The 19,346-nt window shown below is 41.4% G+C and overlaps 1 protein-coding gene across 3 annotated transcripts in view; it reads right to left on the reverse strand.

Annotated features, from left to right (window-relative positions):
- Positions 1-19,346, reverse strand: part of aatkb (apoptosis-associated tyrosine kinase b) — a 70,476-nt gene that overhangs the window by 11,228 nt on the left and 39,902 nt on the right. Inside the window, exons 1-6 of one of the 3 annotated variants that reach the window (XM_026177845.2) lie at positions 17,776-17,887; positions 14,607-14,748; positions 3,617-3,696; positions 2,828-2,946; positions 1,462-1,549; positions 384-517 (exon numbers count right to left, since the gene is read on the reverse strand). In XM_026177845.2, the coding sequence (XP_026033630.1) occupies positions 384-517; positions 1,462-1,549; positions 2,828-2,946; positions 3,617-3,696; positions 14,607-14,709 (524 nt within the window). In that variant the 5' untranslated portion in view covers positions 14,710-14,748; positions 17,776-17,887. Of the gene's footprint in view, positions 1-383; positions 518-1,461; positions 1,550-2,827; positions 2,947-3,616; positions 3,697-4,992; positions 5,327-14,606; positions 14,749-17,775; positions 17,888-19,346 lie in introns of those variants that run through there. The other 2 variants (XM_026177844.2, XM_080304971.1) reach the window with 2 other exon arrangements.

Raw genomic sequence — 19,346 nt, forward strand, 5'->3', positions numbered from 1 at the left:
AAAATTCGTTTTAGAAATATGTACGAGAGCTAGTCCTAGCCGATGTCTTTCTAACACAATACGTTGACGATTTGGAAATAAAGTCATAGCAGTCTGGACCGTTTTAAAATATTTAAAAAATACAGGCATTTACGAGAGTCACACCTTTTGGTCTGCATTTTGAAAGTCTCTGGTTAAGATCAGACTGAAGGTGAGTCGGGGCCTGTGCTGGGGCAGAACTGAGGCATACAAAAAACTAACTGCTTCAGCTAAAAGAGGACTGATGATATAGAATTGTGTTATTTATAGGGTAAACAGAGGTAAACAGAGACTGCCTGCTTGACTGAACAGCATCAGTGACAGCAGTCGGATTTCTCAGGCTTAAGTCTGAAACGACTCTTTACCTGTGCGTGAAGTTGTGTTTGTGCAGGTGCAGGAGGCCTGAGGAAATGTCACAGGCCATCCTTTGAAGAATCAGGGGCTCTGGGCTCATGGTTTCAGAGGTTCTGCAGCTTCTGAGGTAACCCTTCACATCCCCCTGCACATGAAAGAGAGCTATAAAACATCTGTATGACCACTGGAGGGCAGTCTTACTATTTTACTGCGTCGTCTTTGTCCAGTCATGTAAACTTTGATTGGTGTCAGAAACCGGAACATTGCACAGGAGAAGACCAGACGAACTAGCAAATTTGTTGTCTTCACTTTTCTTTATGGAAATGGATAATTAGAGATTTTAGGGATGAGCCGAGAAATCCGGCCATCTGAGTGAATTAAGCTTCTCTTTGGACTAAATATCATCTTCTTGGCAGTCTTCATTCTAGTTTGTCTTAAAGCTTTAGACTGTTTGGAGTCTACATAATAAATAACAAGTTTGATGCTAATAATTGCAAAGTTTCCTCTAAGTTAGATCTGAATGGGATGTTTTTGGTTTAGCTTTTGCTAACATTTCCACACTCGACCTCGCCTTATAAGAGGAACTACCCACCTGCACTTAACCTACAGTGGGAATAAAAATAAAAGATGAGAAGTGGCAGGAGGCTCTTGGTTTTACTATTATTCACTATAAATATCTGTGTGTAATCTACTAAACCAATCACGGTGAAGGATTCTGGGAAGTGGTTGGAGTGGCACAAGTGTAAATTGACTCACTTTAAGCTTGTCTGCCAAATACTTACAGCAGCTGCCAAGAAGGATTTTATTAGACAGTTAATATAACATTCTACAATGACAAATTACTAAAATGCTTTCAATCAGTTGAAGTACTACAGAATTTGGATTAAAGTCAACAGTCAAAAAAGTTGTCAAGGACATTAATAAACTAATGTTAAACACGGTGATTTTATTAAAATATTAAACCCTTTAAATTAAACTGGGATCGTCAAAATAAAATCCCCAGTTGAGATTTGGTATTGTATATTTTTTTTTCATACAATGATTTAAAGAGTGTCTCTGTGCACCTGTCTCATGGCTTTGAATACTCACCAGTGGACAAAACTCCAGCACCAGCAGGTAGGGAGTGATCTCAGTGCACTGGGCCAGACACTGCAGCAGAGCAGGATGCTGGAGGGCACTGGAGAGCAGAAGAGAACAGGATCTCAGCATGCACATATTATGTATCACCTTTAAACACGAGTATATGTTTTAGTATTACATGGGTATAAATACTTTTGGTATTGAGATATGGTTGATATATTTGAGTATTCAAGAAAATATTAGACAACCACGCTGAGACACCATCCATCTTAATTTAACAAGTACTGTTTTGTGGTAATATCATTTATTTTTCATTCTTCATACTCTGCTTTTATTTTTTCCATTTAACCTTAAAGTACATTTAAAGTGTTTTTTCTTTTACTCTGATTCGATTTTAACCTTGATCTGCATTTTATTCTTGCACATGTACCAGGCATACATTTATTCTAACTTATTATTCTTATGATACTCTCTATGCACCGATCACCTTTAACAACTTTAATGCAATCCACCGAGAGGTCTGTCATTATTATACTTTTACAAGCTTGTATGTGTTACTGTTATTGCCGCTGAGAAGATTTTAACCTATGTTAACGACAAAGGGGCAAAATAACAGCAACACGTTAGAATATAAACACCGTGACCTCAGTCTGATTTTTTTTTCCAACAAAAATGGAAAAAGTATAAAATTTTTAAAAGAAGAGTTTATGACAGAGTTATTGTATTGGCTTTACATTGCATTTGTATTCCCAAGGAAGTATAAAGTATAATTTGCCCAGATAATGCCTGAATCCCTCTGCAGGGATAAATAAAGGATTAATTATTAGGATGAATAATTATATATTACAGTATTTATTAAGTATATTTAAAGACATGCATCCTTAGTTTTAACTAAAATATTTGACTGATTGTGATTGGAAAACAAAAGCATGATGCTATACATAAAAGTTACAGAAAAGCAAGTAAAAGCAAGTTTCATAGATCCTGGGAAGCTGACCCGTCAGTATTTTATAAGTTTATCTCAAGTTTTGAACATAAAACATTTGCAGATGTCTGCCTCAAACACCCGGAAGGGTGACAAGAAAGAGAATTGAGAGAAACCAGGAGCAAACGACAAACAAAAATGGACTAAAACGTCAGGACAGAGGACACAAAAATGACAAAGACATGAGAGATGCTCAGGGCTCAGGGGTGGCTCAGGTTTACCTGATCCAGCTTCAGTTAAGGAGACTTTATTAAAATGTAGACTGGACATATGTAAGCACTACTTCTGCCCTTTCAATCAGTACTTTTAGACTGTAGATTTTACATGTACTGCTTAAATTGTCCATGTAAGAATAAACTACAGACACATGTGAGGGAGGTGAAGGTGTACCGGTAAGGCTGTGCTTCTTCCAGGAAGTGCATCTGGTCCTGTACGCTGGCACTGGCTTTGAGTTCCTTGACCACCACTTGGGTGGTGTTCAGGCCTGCGTTCACCTCCCCCAGAAGAACCTGAAACAAGTAGAGACAAATGCATACAGGGGAAGGCACACAGACAGGATGGCCACGTTCACATAAGCAAACACATTAAACATGCAATGGGAGTACCATTACACAAAGACAGACAAAACGAGATGAAGCAGGCATGCGGGAGTTCAGCAGTGCAGATAATACGCACAAACAGATGGACATACCCAGTGACGGTGCACAAGGATGAGGAGGGTGGATGAATATTCATGAGTGAACAGTATGAATAAGAAAAGGAGGAGAAGCAGACAAAGAAGCAGAAGGGGGAAACGAGAGAGAATGACAACAACATGTTATCTGGTTGTAAAAACATGTTAACACACCAGAAGGTTTAGGCTGCAAGGAGGGCTATTACTTTGAAAATTTAGCAGCGTAAAATTTGTTCTCAAGGCCTAAGTCTATCACTTTGGGAACAAGCTGACATCAAAGGCGAGAGGATCGGGCTGGCATTACACACTCAGACATTTCAGGTAACGCAGCGTGTCGGACATTTTTAACCGACTCCCGCTCCGAGCAGGAGCCGGGATCACAGCAAAGACTAACAGCCATGATGTGAGTCTCAACGATGCTGCGTTTCATCTACCCGGCAGGGAGCGACAGATTTGAAATTACCAGCAGGTTTTTATGAAGATTGAGGTTTCTGAAGTGGGCTCACCTTCCCAAACCAGCCATTCCCAATCTCTTTCAGGTAGAGAAGACTGTGGCGGCTGAGATCTGTTGATTTCAGGAGTTGGACTGAATAAGACAGAGAAAAAGAGAAAAGATGTAACAGAGATTGGTGAGTGTCAATCAAAAGCCTTTGAACTGAAGTCATGGTCACTCACAGCACTAAACATTTTGCATGTTTTTGTCCATTTTCTACAAATTTCTTTGCGTTATCGTCAATGATTTAAACTATTTAAACCGCGCTCATTGAGAAAAAATGAAAGTACAAGTGATGAATTGCAGCTGTCCTTGTGGAAAGTTGGTGTCAGTGGTAACATTTAATTTCTTTAACTAAAAAAACAAGATTGTCACTGATATGTAAAATGAATCCACCTGTAAGTGGCATAAATTATTTGTACACACATTAAAGTTTCAACTCCCCCATTTCAACTGCACATGCATATTCCATGTGTGCAGTTTACATAATTTTGACACACTAAACATACTAAAACTAATAATCTTAATGTTATATGTATTTGTCAGTCAGATGGGTCAAGTAAAGTAAAATCCACTAAACACAAATCATTTCCAAAAATACAATCGGTTCTTCTTCACTGGACAGTACATACGATATATTGGATCAAAAGTACATTATCATTAGAATGTAATGCAATGTAAACATTTAATGTTCCATTATCACGCAACAAAATCATGATGGCACTGATGGATTTCACCACTCAAACGGGGCTCGGACAGAAGGAGTGCTTATCGACTATATGAAAATGGAGGGAAACCAAATGCCGAAAAAAGTTTAAGTGTTCATTAAACAATTATAAATAGAAGAAGAGTGCACGTCTTACACTTGAATGCCTTTTTAAAAAGGTTTTCAACTTAAAAAATATTAATATTTAATTAAAGTAGTATTTAAAAGCTTCTGAAAGACGTCTTACACCTGGAAGCACTGAATAAAATGTTCTTAATTTAAACATTTCTTAACATCTGCAAGTTCAAAAAAACATCTGCATTTGCTGGGGTTCCTGTTTTTTCTTTTTTTAATAGTTTACCCCACTTTAATGCATTTTATTGTTTTATTAGTTCATCATAAGTTTATTAACCTCTCTAAAACATCTATGCGAGAGCTCCTCTGAGCCTGGGACAATTTCCCAAAGAACAAAAAGAGATCTTTTATCTTACCACGATCACATTTCTTGATCTTTTTTATTCTCTCTGCCTGTTTCATCATAATACAGATGAAATGGATTATTCTTTAATAATAAAAGATTTCCTGGTTTTACTACTTTCTATTATAATGACTGGACTTAAACCTGAAACATATACCAAAAGACTAATATGTACAACATGAAGAAATGATATGACGCAACGCACCAGATCCAGGTTGTTAAGTAGCCACTGAAGGGTCCATCCTCTGTTCAGTCGATTGCTGTTAACCGCCTCTAAAGCTAAACATCCGCACATGCCAGTGGATGCTGCCCATTGTTGCCCAGACAAAGCAAACTCTGCCCCTAAGTGTTATTCTCTACCGAGCCGTCTCTGTCACCGGTCTGTGTGGCGGTCCTCCAGCTCACCGGTGCATCGCTCTCAGCATCCCCCGATGACCCGCGTCCTTCCTGCTTGCTGAACATGCCCAACCGCCCCATCCTGTCCCAGCTCCACCGAATGAAACAGACTGAGGGTAGCATCCCCTCCTCTCTCCCCTCACCATCTATCTCTTTCTTTCACTCTGTGTCTCCCACGATGGAACTTGGATTCTGGGCGTAGAGGCAGACAGACCGATCTTTGTGGTGCTATCTTCCCCCCTCCAGACTGCGACACAGTCCAGTCACTGTGTGGAGGCCATATTGGGCACCCCTGTCCCCTTCCCCTGACTGGTCATTCCTTACACCCACTTACACTCTTGCTGGGCCATAACAGAATAGCCACTATTGTCTTTTTGCTTAGGGCAGCATGGCACCAGTTAGGACCAGTCAGCAACACTGGAGCCATTATCTGTGAGCTCCATGACATAAGAATGAACTGAGCTTTGGTGATAACTGTGGCATGCAATGAGTTCCACCTACACCCTCATGTTTACCACAAATATTCATAATTCTGACGGAACAATGAGAGAAAAGAAACTCTTAAAGACTATATTAAGCATTTGTTAACTTTCACATTGTCTCTGGCACCATGTTTGGTTTGTGTGCACGCTGCAATGACATTTGTAAGGTATAGTGGGGTATCTGTATATATATATATATGTAGGAGTATATATACTGTATGAGGGTGGATGTGAAATAATAGATTGAATTTTTCCTTAACATGTAAATGTTTACTCACAACAATGCAAAAGAAGCTGTAGCAGCATATGTTTGGTTGTCTTTGTATTATTCTACTAATACTAGATCTCTCTGTTCATGCATCCATGCACTCTTTATGAATTCATTTATTCCCAGGCCTTTCAGCCCTTAATTTAACCATCACGACTACGTTTCTAACCCTAACCTAATTCTAATCTTAACCCTAAGCCTAAAAGTTGTAAATTTCATGACATTTTAATCAGTCAATTGATCCAAAACTCTCACAAAGGTAGCCCTATGCATGTCAATGTAAGCTCGATTGTGTTTGGTCCTGTGTCCAAACACAATTGCTCAGAATAAGAACAGAAAAATATGCTCACAGAGTGCTTGAAATGAAAAAAACCCACATTACTGAGCTAAGTTCTGAGATCCTATTTATAAGTTAATTTCATTTGACAGCACTGACCGGCCCTTACTAAGATGCTGAGCATGTTGATAAGAATGCATCAGGCTCAAAAACCCCAGCAGCCGGGAAGCCTTTAGCGAGATGCACGTTGGCAAAATCAATCATGGCCAAATGGAATTCCCATTATCCCCTAACAGTCCAGTGCATCATGGCTCACTCTCTGCAGGTGCTGAGCTGTAGTGCTGTCCTTGGATAATCATTTAAAGCCAATTATGACGTTTAACCATCCTTTTTGTTTGGCTACAGACGACAGAGCAGCGAGACTGTTCTATATGAGATAAATAAGGATCATTTTGAGCTGTGAATCATGTAACTGTGCCGAGGCCAGCGATGAAAGAAGCGGGAAATGAGTAGAACATCTCCCTTTTTTTGCTTCAATTCCTCATTGTGTTTTTATGTGTGTGTGTAGTTGTTCTCATGTGTAATATGAGTGGGTGTGAGCTCCATTAGTCGTTACAGTGCAGCCTGCAATGCACAACAGCTGCATCAGGGCGGGTCCTTGAAACTGGGCTCTGGTCTGAGCCAAGCTCTCGCAATACCGGTGTCTCATTAGGAACTCCACTTATTCACACAGTCCAAGCACAGCCCCACAGCGCTGCAGGATGACAGAAGAGATGGGAATATTGGCTGAAATCCTCCTGCTTCAGCCCTCAGGAATTATCAGACATTAGAAATCTGAGACTCACACCAGCACGGTGTTGAAAGTAACGTCAGGAGCTTTCATTCTTGGAGCCCCTTCATTCGCTTCCTCAGTCATTTTGTGGCAGTCACTGCTCTTCCTTTGTAGTTTTTTCATGCTTTTTCTTTGTTTTTGTAATTAAATGTTCTTCTTCTCTCTTTCTTTCTTTCTTTTATAGTTTTAATATTTTATCCTCATGAAAAAGCTTTCTAAACTGCGTTTGTAGGAAGATATACAGATAAGTTTGAAGTTGAAGTAGAAACGTTAGAGTAAAATGAGACCTGTTCTTGATGAAATGGCAGCAAATAACTGAAAACTAAAATTATGAGAAACGTGAGAAACATGAAATGGAGCGAGACGGATCATTTTCTTTACCTCATTTCCCTTAAAAACAAATACCCCAAATGATGTCACTGGGTGAGGCAGTCCTCAAGGTGCAGTAATGAATCCCTGACTGCCACTACAATACAAACCATATGGCTCCTATTATTTACAGAAGAAAAAACGCCTGCTTTAAAGGATCAGGTTCCAAAATCATAGGAAATAAGTAAGAGAGTGTTTTCTAACGCGCACAACGTTGTATACAAATGAATTTGGTTTTAATTGCCAAAGTTTTGCTTTTGATGCCATGAAACCAAATCTGCCTGTCTAGATCATAGACTGTATATAAAAGATGTTGGAAACTGTGATCAGGAACGTCTTTGAAACCAGATGTGACCAGGATCTACCTGACAAAAGAGCGACACTGCATGATCAGACCATAACAACTTGTCAATCACACGGCTAACGGGGACCACAATTTACAAAAAGCACATCTTGTTGAACTCAGAAAGCCTTGAAATGAGTGATTAACATAAAAACTCTTGAGGAAAGTGTTTGCTGAAGTCCTTTCCTGCAGGTTTCTATACAGTCCAAGCGATAACCTCTGGGGGCTGAAAAAGTCTGCCAACAAAGAAGTGCCAAAAACTGCAGCTCCTTCAGTGGCTGTTTGAGTCACTCTCCATGGACTCCTGTGATAAAACGCATTACAGCATTAAAAAGCAGGTTTACAGCCTGGTAGTAAAACACAGTTTTGTCTGCAGACCCTTTCCTCCCCCATATCAACCGTGCTGTGGGTAAACAGCTTTCAGAACCTATCCCCTGGCATGCCAGCAAGGCCTAAGTTTACGTGTGTGACCACTTTGTGTAGCTGAGCGGAGGCAGTGAAGTGGAACAAAACCACAGGTGACACTACGCTACTATGTCCATCTATTTTTTTCTGTAAGTAAAAATTGACCTGACTTTTCAGACCCGGGTTGCAACCATCTATCATTAAAGGTATAAAGGTATAAAGAATAAGAAACAGAATTCTTCCTTATTAAAATAAAATTACCCTTCAGGATTTTATTTTTTTATTCGACTACATTCAGACTTGAAACCGAGCAAACATTTACATTTCGGTGTATTTGTGCTTTGTTGCAGACCCGCGTTTGCGTGGGCTCGATCCACAAAGTCTCACCACACTCCAGTGCCATAAGTTTATCAGGCAGCATCAGCCCATTAACACACAACAAGGACCATTGTCACATACGAGCAAAAAGGAGAAAGAAAGCATCAGAGTGAGAGGGGAGAATTCTCACTGGGGTTTTGTGCTCTTGCATGCCTCACATACCAACAAACAGCAGTGTAGGCTGGCCGCCTGGACATTATTATACAACAGGCAGATGTTTGTGGGAGAGAGTGAAAGCTAAAGAGCACAGAGTTCATTCTGTAGGGACCTGCAGCGAGGGATTGTGGGATAGGTGGAGATCCAGCTGACCGAGGCCAGCGTAAGGGTGGTGTTCACTCCAGGGACAAACGTTGACGAATGCCAGACACACTCTTATGTTACTCTCACACCCTTGATATGCACTTGAATGTGTTATGTTCTGGTACTTTTACTAAACTCCTGAAAGGTTTGCATCAGTTTGTAAATGACTGCACGCATAAATGACTAACCAATGATTGAAAATTGTCACAAGTGAAATTAGGATTGGATATTCTTTAAACTCTGGTTCATTTCACATCGTGCCTTCCAACAGCAGAGAAAAAGCACAAATCACTTTAAAGTTGATCCGTGGATTTCGGAGATTTACTCTGTGAGAAAACAGCAAAGGAAAATGGGAGGACCCTGTTTAACTGCTTCTCCTTTTTCAGAATCAGAATCAGAAGACTTTATTTATCCCCAAGGGGCAATTAACAAACAACAAAGTGACTGAAAGGTGAATAAATAACTATAAGTGACTAAAAGTGAATAAAGTGTCGGTAGTATAAGAAGAGTGTAGAGTAGTTTATGTTTATGGGTGTGGGAAATGTTCTTATCGGCTGGAGTTAAAAAGCAGAGTGGCTGAGGGGACAAAGGTGGCTCTCCTCCTCCTCTCTGTCCTGCAGGAAATGCATCGGAGGCGTTGCCCAGAGGGGAGCCATTGAAATGCGGGGTGAAGAATGTGAGAGGGGTCGTTGATGATTTTGGCTGCCTGTCTAAGAGCCTGTTGACTGAAAACCTGCCAGAGTTCTGACAGGTAGGCCAATGATTTTAGAGCACACTGATGCGGTGTGCTGCAGTCTGTTCCTGTATGAAGGCTGAGGGAGTGGAACCAGCAGCTGATGGAGGTCATGATGCTTTCCAGGAAGGCGTAGTAAAAAGTCATCATGATGAGTGTGCCGACTCCAAAGGAGTTGAGTTTCCTAAGGAGGTATAGCTGTTGGTGGCACCTCCTGAGAATCTCTCTGTGTTGGCAGAGAATTTCAGGAGGTTGTCAAAGATGGTTCCCAGGTATTTGTGCTCCTCAACTACCTCCACTGGCTTCCTGTGGATGGTGGTGGTGACTGAAGCAGCCAGATCCCTCTGCCTACTGGAGAATTCACCACCATCTCTTTGGTTTTGCTCACGTTCAATTCAAGTTGGAGCTGTCACACCACTCTACAAACTCCTGCAGAGTGGACCCGTGGTGTTGTGAGGGGCCTGACAGCAGTGACAGGAGAACTGAGTCGTCAGCATATTTAACCAGGTGACAGTTGGGCTGTGTGGATCTGCAGTCATCGGTGTAGAGGATGAAGAGAAGGGGGGAGAGCACACAGCCCTGGGGGGAGCCAGTGGAGGTGGAACGGAGACCGGAGAGAGTTGTTGACCCGAACTTTCTGAGTCCTGTTGGTCAAAAAGTCCAATATCCACAGGATTAGCTGATCATCCAGGTGAAATTGGGTGGAAAGTTTAAAGGCTGGAATATGAGGCTGCAGAGTGTTGAACGCTGATGAGAAACCAGCAAAAAGAAGTCTGGCGGAGGAGTCAGGGAGCTCCAGATGTTTGTGGATGGAGTCCAAGATGAAGATTTTTGCATCATCGACACCTCTGCGTGCACGGTAAGCAAACTGGAGTGGGTCCATCAGGGGTCATTTGCTCTTACCATGTGCTGTTTTATGATCTTCTCCATGGCCTTCATCACCAGGGAGGTGAGGGCCACAGGACGAAGATCATTCAGAGACTTTAGGTTGTTTCTTTTGGGGATGGGGATGACTGGAGTGTTTCCACAGCTGGGGGACGGTGTGACTGTCAGCTGAGTGTTGAAATAGAGTCCGGAACACACTTCCTAGTTGCCCTGCAAAGGGCCTCAGAACTCGACTGCTAATGTTGTCAGGGCCGGGTGAGCTCCTCTCCCTGGTCCTCCTGAGGGCTCTCACCACATCCTCAGTCCTGAAGCTGAGTGCAGAGCTGCCAGGTTTGAGTGAGGATCTGGACTCCTCAAGCTGGGACATGTTGTCCATCTTAAACGTGGTGTAGAAAGCGTTGAGGTCGTCAGGGAGGGAGGAGGGGTTGCTGCCCTCCACCTGGATGGTTCTGGGGGTGGTGACCACCAGTGTTGGTCAAGTTACTTGAAAAAAGTAATCAGTAACTAATTACTGATTACTCCCCCAAAAAAGTAATCCCGTTACTTTACTGCTTACTTATTTTCAAAAGTAATTAATTACTTAGTTACTTAGTTACTTTTTAAAAACACGATTTACAACCTGAATAGGTGATAAAGCGATAGATCTTTCAGCCCAATTCTACTTTTTCTACATAATCATCATACAAAATGTAATCAGATGGAAAAGTCTCTTTTTAAAACTTGTTTTATTAGTTTTAATCTTTTAACTTTATGCATCAAGCAAAAATTAATTATCTGCAACATTCTCTGAGTTGAATAAATTAGTTTAACATGTAAACCTATTTTCTGCACATTCCAGCACATAAAATAAAATATTTTTTGTGTTTACACTCAGTCTTTCAAATAGATGCAAGTAAAACACAGCAGAAAATAAATAAAGTCAAAGGCTCAGCGGTCCTGTTGCTCTATTTTCACCTGTAAAGCAGGAGTGGGGTAGGCGGAGGTTTACCCTGGTGCAGGTGTGCCGCGGTCAGTGGAAGAATCCGCGAGTTTCTCTGTGAGTTTCCCATTACGTCGTAGCTACTCGGTGCTTGCTCGGAAGTTTAGGGTTTTTTTTCGCTGTAAAAAGAAGTTTTCTTCCCACGCACAGCGGACACTAATGTTTTTGTCACTTTTTATGGAATCAAACTCAAAGTAAGGTCAGTACTTCCACGCTTTAAACGCTGCACGCTCATACTCTCTCTGCACTCGATATATGATCCACTGTTGATCTGCACACAGCTGTTGTCACTAACGTCGCACTTGCTTACGTCACTGTCGTGAGACATTCTCGCAAAAAAATCACGGTTTTAGTAACACAGTAACGCAGCGTTCCTACGGGAAAGTAACGGTAATCTAATTACCGATTTTGCAATAGTAATCCCTTACTTTACTCGTTACTTGAAAAAAGTAATCAGATTACAGTAACGCGTTACAAGTAACGCGTTACTGCCCATCTCTGGTGACCACAGTATTCACAGAGGCCATGGTTTTGAGGCCCTGCCAGGCTGAGTGGAGGTCCCCTGTGGTGAATTTTTTTTTCAAGTGTGTTTTTATACTCCAGTTTAGCAGTTTTTATGGTTTTTATTTATCTTGACCTCCCTGTTGACCTCCTTTTTGTCCAGTGCAGAGCCGGTGAAGAAAATCCTGAAAAAGGATTTTTTTTACACCTTTACAGGTCCCTGTATGTTTTTTTTAACCATAGGGAGTATACATGATAGTTAGACTGTCTCCCTGCTGTCACTCGCTGGTTTGCTGGCTCCCATTTTGAAGCCTTTTTGGCCGTCATCATCGTGCATCTGATTGAACTAATAGTAGGCCCGCCCTAAATCATGGCCTGCTTTATTGTCCTTTTTGACAGTAATGGGAACCATAATTTAAAATGGTGGAACTGAAACCATGAACTCTTCAGGAAGGTGTTTAGCTGGGTTGTTTTCTTATTGACTTCTACACAGTCACACCTATTCTCCAACTGCCTCCTTACTGGCCACTAGAGAGAGTGTCCAAGTAAAGCCCTTCTGCACTGACTTCACTCTTCAGCCTCTTTGAAAATGCTCCAGTTTAATTCAAAGTTCCTGCCCGTGTCTGTGTTTGGAGTACTCGTGCTTCCTTGGAAAATATGACGTTACTGTTTGTTTACTGGAAGAACTGAAAGGAATTTCTAAAAGCTGAAGAACTCCACTCCACTGGGACCTTTTTTGTGTTATATATATATATATATATATATATATATATATATATATATATATATATATATATATATATATATATATATATATATATATATATATAAAAATAAAAACACCCAGCACGCCCCTGCGGGCGGTTTATCCTTCAAGCTCGGGTCCTCTACCAGAGGCCTGGGAGCTTGAGGGTCCTGCGCAGTATCTTAGCTGTTCCCAGGACTGCGCTCTTCTGGACAGAGATCTCCGATGTTGTTCCCGGGATCTGCTGGAGCCACTCGCCTAGCTTGGGAGTCACCGCACCTAGTGCTCCGAAGCAGCTGGATAGCGTAGTGGTTAGACTACACGCCTTTGGAACAGAGGATCGCAAGTTCGATTCCTGCCTGGGGCGTCTGTATCCAGTAAGGGTCCTAAGGCTAGACCCCCTATGCTAAGCAAGCCTACCGCAGACATGAGCGAGACAGATAAATATGAAGGCATGCCCGCTCGGACGTCGCCCGGATCAACAAGGTCCGCGTCAGGTGTTGAGGAACCAGGGCACCCTGACGAAAAGTGGGCTACTGGAACAAGAAGGCATCGGTGGGCAAGGGACGAAAACAGGGCGTTGTTGGAATGCTACTACGCAAGTAACCCCGGCGGAAGGGGCTACATGAATATATATATATATATATATATATTGTTTTTTATAGCTGGTGGTATAAAAAAAGAGCACAGAATAAATGGGGTCATATGGAGCCCACAATATAACATTCATGGGTAAACAAATTCTTCTTTCCCAGCAATATTCCATATATTTTATTCAATATCATGAGACGGGTTGAAAGTGAGAGGGGGCTTGAGTATAGAAATGAGCACTACTTCTAATGTGCAGGGAGAAGAGCATGGTTAATGACCGGTTTTATTACCTGATCAAGCTTGTTTTGATTCAGTCAGCACTTTAAATAGAACACGTGTGAGTAGAAAATAAAGTCTTTATAGGAAAAGTTTTAAATAGCAAATCATATCTGCTCAACTCTGTGGGCATTTTTTAAAACACCGAACAGTGATGATAAACTGCTTAATTTTAATTTTGCTAAAAAAAATTAACCATTATTTGTACAGGTAGTTCACTGTAAACTGGATTCAAACATAGAAAACAAAGGAAGTTAACGTGCAGTGTTAACTTTAAAAACTCGTGGATTGGGAAGTCCTCGTTACACCCCGTGGAAACAAAATTTAAAAGTAAAACATCCAAAAGGTCAAGTAACAAAACTGTTCTTTAAACTGCAAGTGTTGCTGGAGCTTTGATTTGTAGGAAAAGAAGTTCCTCTTTGTATTAGTAATGCCATGGCACCACAAGCCACATCCACCCTTTTGATTTGAGGCATGAAGTAAGCAGCAGCAGAGAAATTAGTTGTAGCAGCGTCCTGATTGCAGTCACCTTCAACCACAACAGCCAGCTGCTCCTGATGCACAAACAGAGGCTTCTGTTCTGCACTGTGCTTCTTAATGTTTGTTGGAGTTATTGCTTGGAAACGAGTGCCATAGCACGAGTATGTTGTAAAGAAAAAACACAGCTGAGTAATCAGCATGCAAACAAACATTAACATGTTTTATTTCAGTTCAGAAATGGAATCAACGCTAGATTTCCTAAAAGTAAAATAAAGATAAAAATTGTTCTTTTTTGAATCCAGAGAAGTTATTTTAACTATTTAGCTTAATTTACCTCCTGTTATCGAGCACTAAACATGCTGTAGTTTAAAGATGGCAGTCTAGGTCAACCCACTTTGACCAAACAGACTGAAATATTTTCCAATTTTCCAATCCCATCCAGTCGAATGGAGTCTTTGCCAGGCCGATTCTGGCCCCCGGGTCTTATGTTTGATACCCTTGCATTAGGTGAATTGCAGGGAAAGTTTGGTCCAGCTGATTGGCTCCAGCCCTCGCTCAGCTAAACTGAGCTGAACTCACCTGATCGAGCTGGTTGCTTGGCGACTGGCAGGGACACCTCAGTGAGCGGCAGGATGTAGACGTCAGGACTACCCTGGGAGGCCGGCGAGGCCAAGGTGGACATGTCTGCATGGTACTCCTCCCCGTCCACATTCTTGAATTCCTGCAACACGCCAGGAAACATGCACAAAAGGTCAAAGGTCAAGCTAATGAAGAGTCTGCTCCCACATGGAAAAAAAAAGAAAATTCAAAACTGTAAAACAGTGCAGAGTAAAATTTCAATAATTATGCAACTTCAAACTTAAACAGCATTTAATTTGAGAGTCAGCTCCTTAAAATGCAACTCGCACATTAGAAGTGAAAATTCTCCAGAGACTTCCGCCGTTTTGTAATTTGAGGAAAATATTCATGATGGAAACTTGCTGTGTGTTAATGCATGTTAAATCAAAGCATGGAGGGTTCTTTCATACCAATGAAAACACTACAGCTTTTGGCCCTGTGCATTTATATTACAATGATGTCAGTGGGAGCTGACAAGTCTTCCACATTAAATGATGAGCAGACTCCTAAATCTATTAAAGAAACAACAACTTTATAACTTAAACTTTTTCTCAACTTCATTATTCAACCTGAGTTCAATTAACTACCATTTTTATAATATGGGAACCTACTGAAACTACCTCACACCTGTACGCATCAGACCATGTGTTGTCAAAATATATCTCATGGTTTATTACAGCCCATGAGTGCAACAAGAAACATTACCGTTGTAGTCGTCGCAGCAGACTGAACCTTAATCTGAACAAACACAGCTGCTGTCAAGAAATGGAACAGCATCACCTCACTAATGATTCATGATTTAAACTTTGATTTTTCAGTCATTATCAGCCCATTCCTTGTGCCTAACCATTTCAGGAAGAATGTCGGTCTTGGTGGTTTCTTCCTGTTAAAACCTTTCTTCCAAGAAAGCTTGTCTAAGAGAGTTCAGGCTGAAAAATAAAGGTGCTCATACCAAATATTGACTGACAAACTCCTTTATAATAAAATATAAAGAACAATATAAAGCTCAAGACTTTCGCACCTTTAACTTTGTAGCTTTGCACTACAAACTCTTCCATGCTGGATTGCATCATACAGTTCAATCAGGCTGCTGTAGGCCTGTGAGAGGGGAGGGGCCAGGGCGATCCTCCGTTATCATCACTGACCCTCAACAACAGAAAACAGAGATTTTTGTTGTTTTTGTTTGCACTAACCCTGATTATTGTGGCACTGATGTATGGTTATGTAGAAAGTTGATGATATTTTGGCACAAGCACTGAAGCAGAGCTGAGATAAACTGAAACAAGCTGTCCTGGCTCGGTTCTGCATTTCTGTGAGCTGTTTGTAAAACTGTTGGAGAGTCGCAGTGTAAACAAAGCCAGTCTGGAATGTCCAGAGATTATTAGCTCTAAGATTACATGTATCTCAATCCTCTTCTGAGATAAGCTTGATGACTTACGCGTTTTGGAAACATGTAGAGGACAGACTGGAGACGAGAGCTTCGCTGTCTTACTTTCACTCCACAAAAAAATGGTTTTCTTTAAATTAAATTTTCATGCAAAATTGACAATGAACATATTTATTAAACACTAAGGCACAAAGGGGGTCTTTTAATGTGATTTACTACCAATTTAGACAATCCCTCTGCTTCACAGGCCCTAAACAGCAGCAGGCAGAGTGATCAATGCATCTGCGAGTGGATTAGGGAGGTTGGTGTCACACCCACATCCCTGGCAAGACAGATCCTTTAACATGGTTAAAGATCAAATTGAACTTGAAAGAAGCTGAAAACAAGAGATGAGTAAGGTAACTTGTTTTAAATTGTTAACAAAGAAAAAACAAAGAAAAACTGTGCCCACATTTGTAAAAATGTTGTATGAATGAACATAGTGAAGACTCTATAATACTAACTATACTAAAAATCAACTTGCATTCTAAACCACTATTGAGAAATGTGAAGAATAAATGCTGTACTACAAACTAACAACAAAGATAGAAAAAAAGGGCTTCTTTCTCTGCCAGGGCTGAACAATTTTGCACAACAGCTGCAAAGCTGAATTTCATGAAACTTGGTGGAGAGGCGTGGCATCGTCAAAGGAAAAAGCCATCAAATTCTGGAGCAGATTCACATTTTTTAAATATTAGCTCACTTTGGCTGTTAATATTCTTTTGAATGTTGCATAAAATAGGTCACAGGTCTTGTTTCTAATTCAATTTTAAAAAATGCATTTAGGAGCTGGTGACAGCCTCTGTCTGCTGAACGTAGTCACACATCGATGAAGCAATGAACGAGGAGGGGAGGGAGGTGGTCTCACACACACACACACACACACACACACACACACACACACACACACACACACACACACACACACACACACACCGGATGTCAGAATAAAATCTCTCAGATGGGAGCTGGAAAGCAGCGGTGTCCCATCGCTGGAAAAGACTGACCTTCTGCGGCCCTCTGAAACACCCACACAAACACATGCACACATAAACACCTCCATCTCATGCCTCATCCTGTCTGTCCCCCAAGAAAGTGGGTGCGCGCGCACACACACACACACACACACACACACACACACACACACACACACATATTAGTGCACCCCCCCTTCTTCAGATCCAAATCTTCACACGGCCCTGCTCGCCCTCCTATTCAACATGTGTTTTCACTCTCCACACTTTCCACACTGGCACACACACTGTCACTGCAGACTTGCGCGCACACACGCATACACATACAACAGCATTTACACAACACCATAAGCATCCCATTCTGTGAGTTCTGCAGTCAAAGTGTTTAATCTATGGCTGCAAAAAATGTGTACTTTTCATTATTGTGCACAAATTTTGTCCTGTAATGAGTCCAAAACCTAAAGGTTCTGCAATCGTATGAAACAGATAAAAGCAGCACACGATTTCCATCATGCTTTATAGAAATGTCATCTTTGCTTGACTCATGAAAAAAATCAAAACTAATAAAAGGGGAAAAATCTTAACAACAAATGCATTTGTTGTTAAGATAAAGAAAACCTCTCAACGTCTTTGGATTTCCTTTGCAAAATGTCTGTTTACAATATTTACTTTAAACTTTCCTTCTTAGTAACAAAAAATAAATTCTCTACAACATCATCTGCAAGCTTACCTCTCCCCAAAATCTGCAGGTGAAGATGACATCCCAAATGCCCTCAAATTTGGGTTACAGCATCTCAACCTCTTTTTTCCCCTTACATACACACTGAGTGCCCCCCCGCCCCACTTCACAGCTCCCATTGGTTGAGGGCAGCAGGATGATGGCAGTGGCAGGAAGAGCGGCTGCAGCAAAAGGCTTCATCACGCTGCACTGAGAGTTTCACTGTTGCTCCACAGAGAAGAAGGAAGACAAAGGTTTGCAGCTTGACCACTGAGTGTCCCTGGGATTACTGGGGATGGAGGGAGAACCAGAAGGGGGGGGGGGGACACAGAGGAAGAGGGAGGAGCAGTATCTCCCAGTTCACAAGTGGGACTGAACTTATGGTTATCTCATGAGGGGAGAGGGGAGAAACTGAGCCCCCAGAAAAATGTGTGAGAGAGAAAAATACAAGTGGGAGGAGGAGGAGGGATGAAGGGTGAGGGAGTAGAGGTGGGGGGATGGGGGGTATTCACATACTATATGTGTGACATCACTCGCTCTCTTCCTTTCTCTACTAAAATCCAGAGAACATCTGCGGGGCAGTCCCCTTCTCCACAAAACCAAGAAAAAAAAACAGCCAGATGTATTTTTTATTAACACAACGCTTGTAAGGACATTCCTTTCACTGCTTTTCTCTCTGCCTTTTAACCTTTGACCTCACTGACCTTAGTCTACACTTAAGTTGACTAGCTCTATAACTTATTTAGGTTTTCTAAAAATTCCCTTGCTGTGGATCATGTTCCATGTGTGAAACTTGCCTGTGGGCTTCCTCCGACAGTCTAAACAAAAACGCTTGTTAGATTAACTGGTTTGATGACGTTGGCTGTGGATGTGAAGCAGATCGAGGGATTAAAGGGCGCTGAGGTATTGAAGCTGTACATTAAGAACAGAAGAGCAGAGGAACTATTCATGGTCGAGTGACCTTAAGCTGTATAACTGAGAGACTTTCACTATGAAAACTGTTTGAGTCAAACACTGCTGCTGTTTTAATAGACTGGTATACAGCAAATTAAGATATTTAGGAAGCAGGTTTACTGTTATTATTATTACATTATTATTGCTTCTTTTTGTGGCTCAGTTTAGATTTTGCTTCATACTTGTCTGATACAGCTCTTTTGACAGGAATCAAATTATCTATGTAACATGTGTCCTTTTTAAATTAGATGAGATGATAACAAACAGCTTAAGCAGACCAAATCTCCTAAATTCGACTCTCACCTCCCCGCTACTGTCTGCAAAACACAGAGACCTTTTCGCTCTTGCCCCCCCTCCTCAAAGTGTTTTTTCCTATCTCTAAAAATCCCCCTTCCTTCTCTGGGAGAAGCTGTGTCTAATTCCAGATGAGGCCCCGAGGCCGGATGCACTGCAGGCTCATGGGTATGCCCTTCCTCACGCCCTTGCGCCCTCTCACTTCCCTCTCTTCCCACTCCTCTCGACAGGTTTTTGAAGTGGGTGGTCCAACCAGCCAAAGACAAAAACCAGACATGAGGCACATCATATATATTCACTAGGAATCAGTTTTTGTAACATACAGCCTGACAACC

This window comes from Astatotilapia calliptera, chromosome 8 (genome assembly GCF_964374335.1).
Source record: "Astatotilapia calliptera chromosome 8, fAstCal68.1, whole genome shotgun sequence".
Lineage (NCBI taxonomy): Eukaryota > Metazoa > Chordata > Actinopteri > Cichliformes > Cichlidae > Astatotilapia > Astatotilapia calliptera.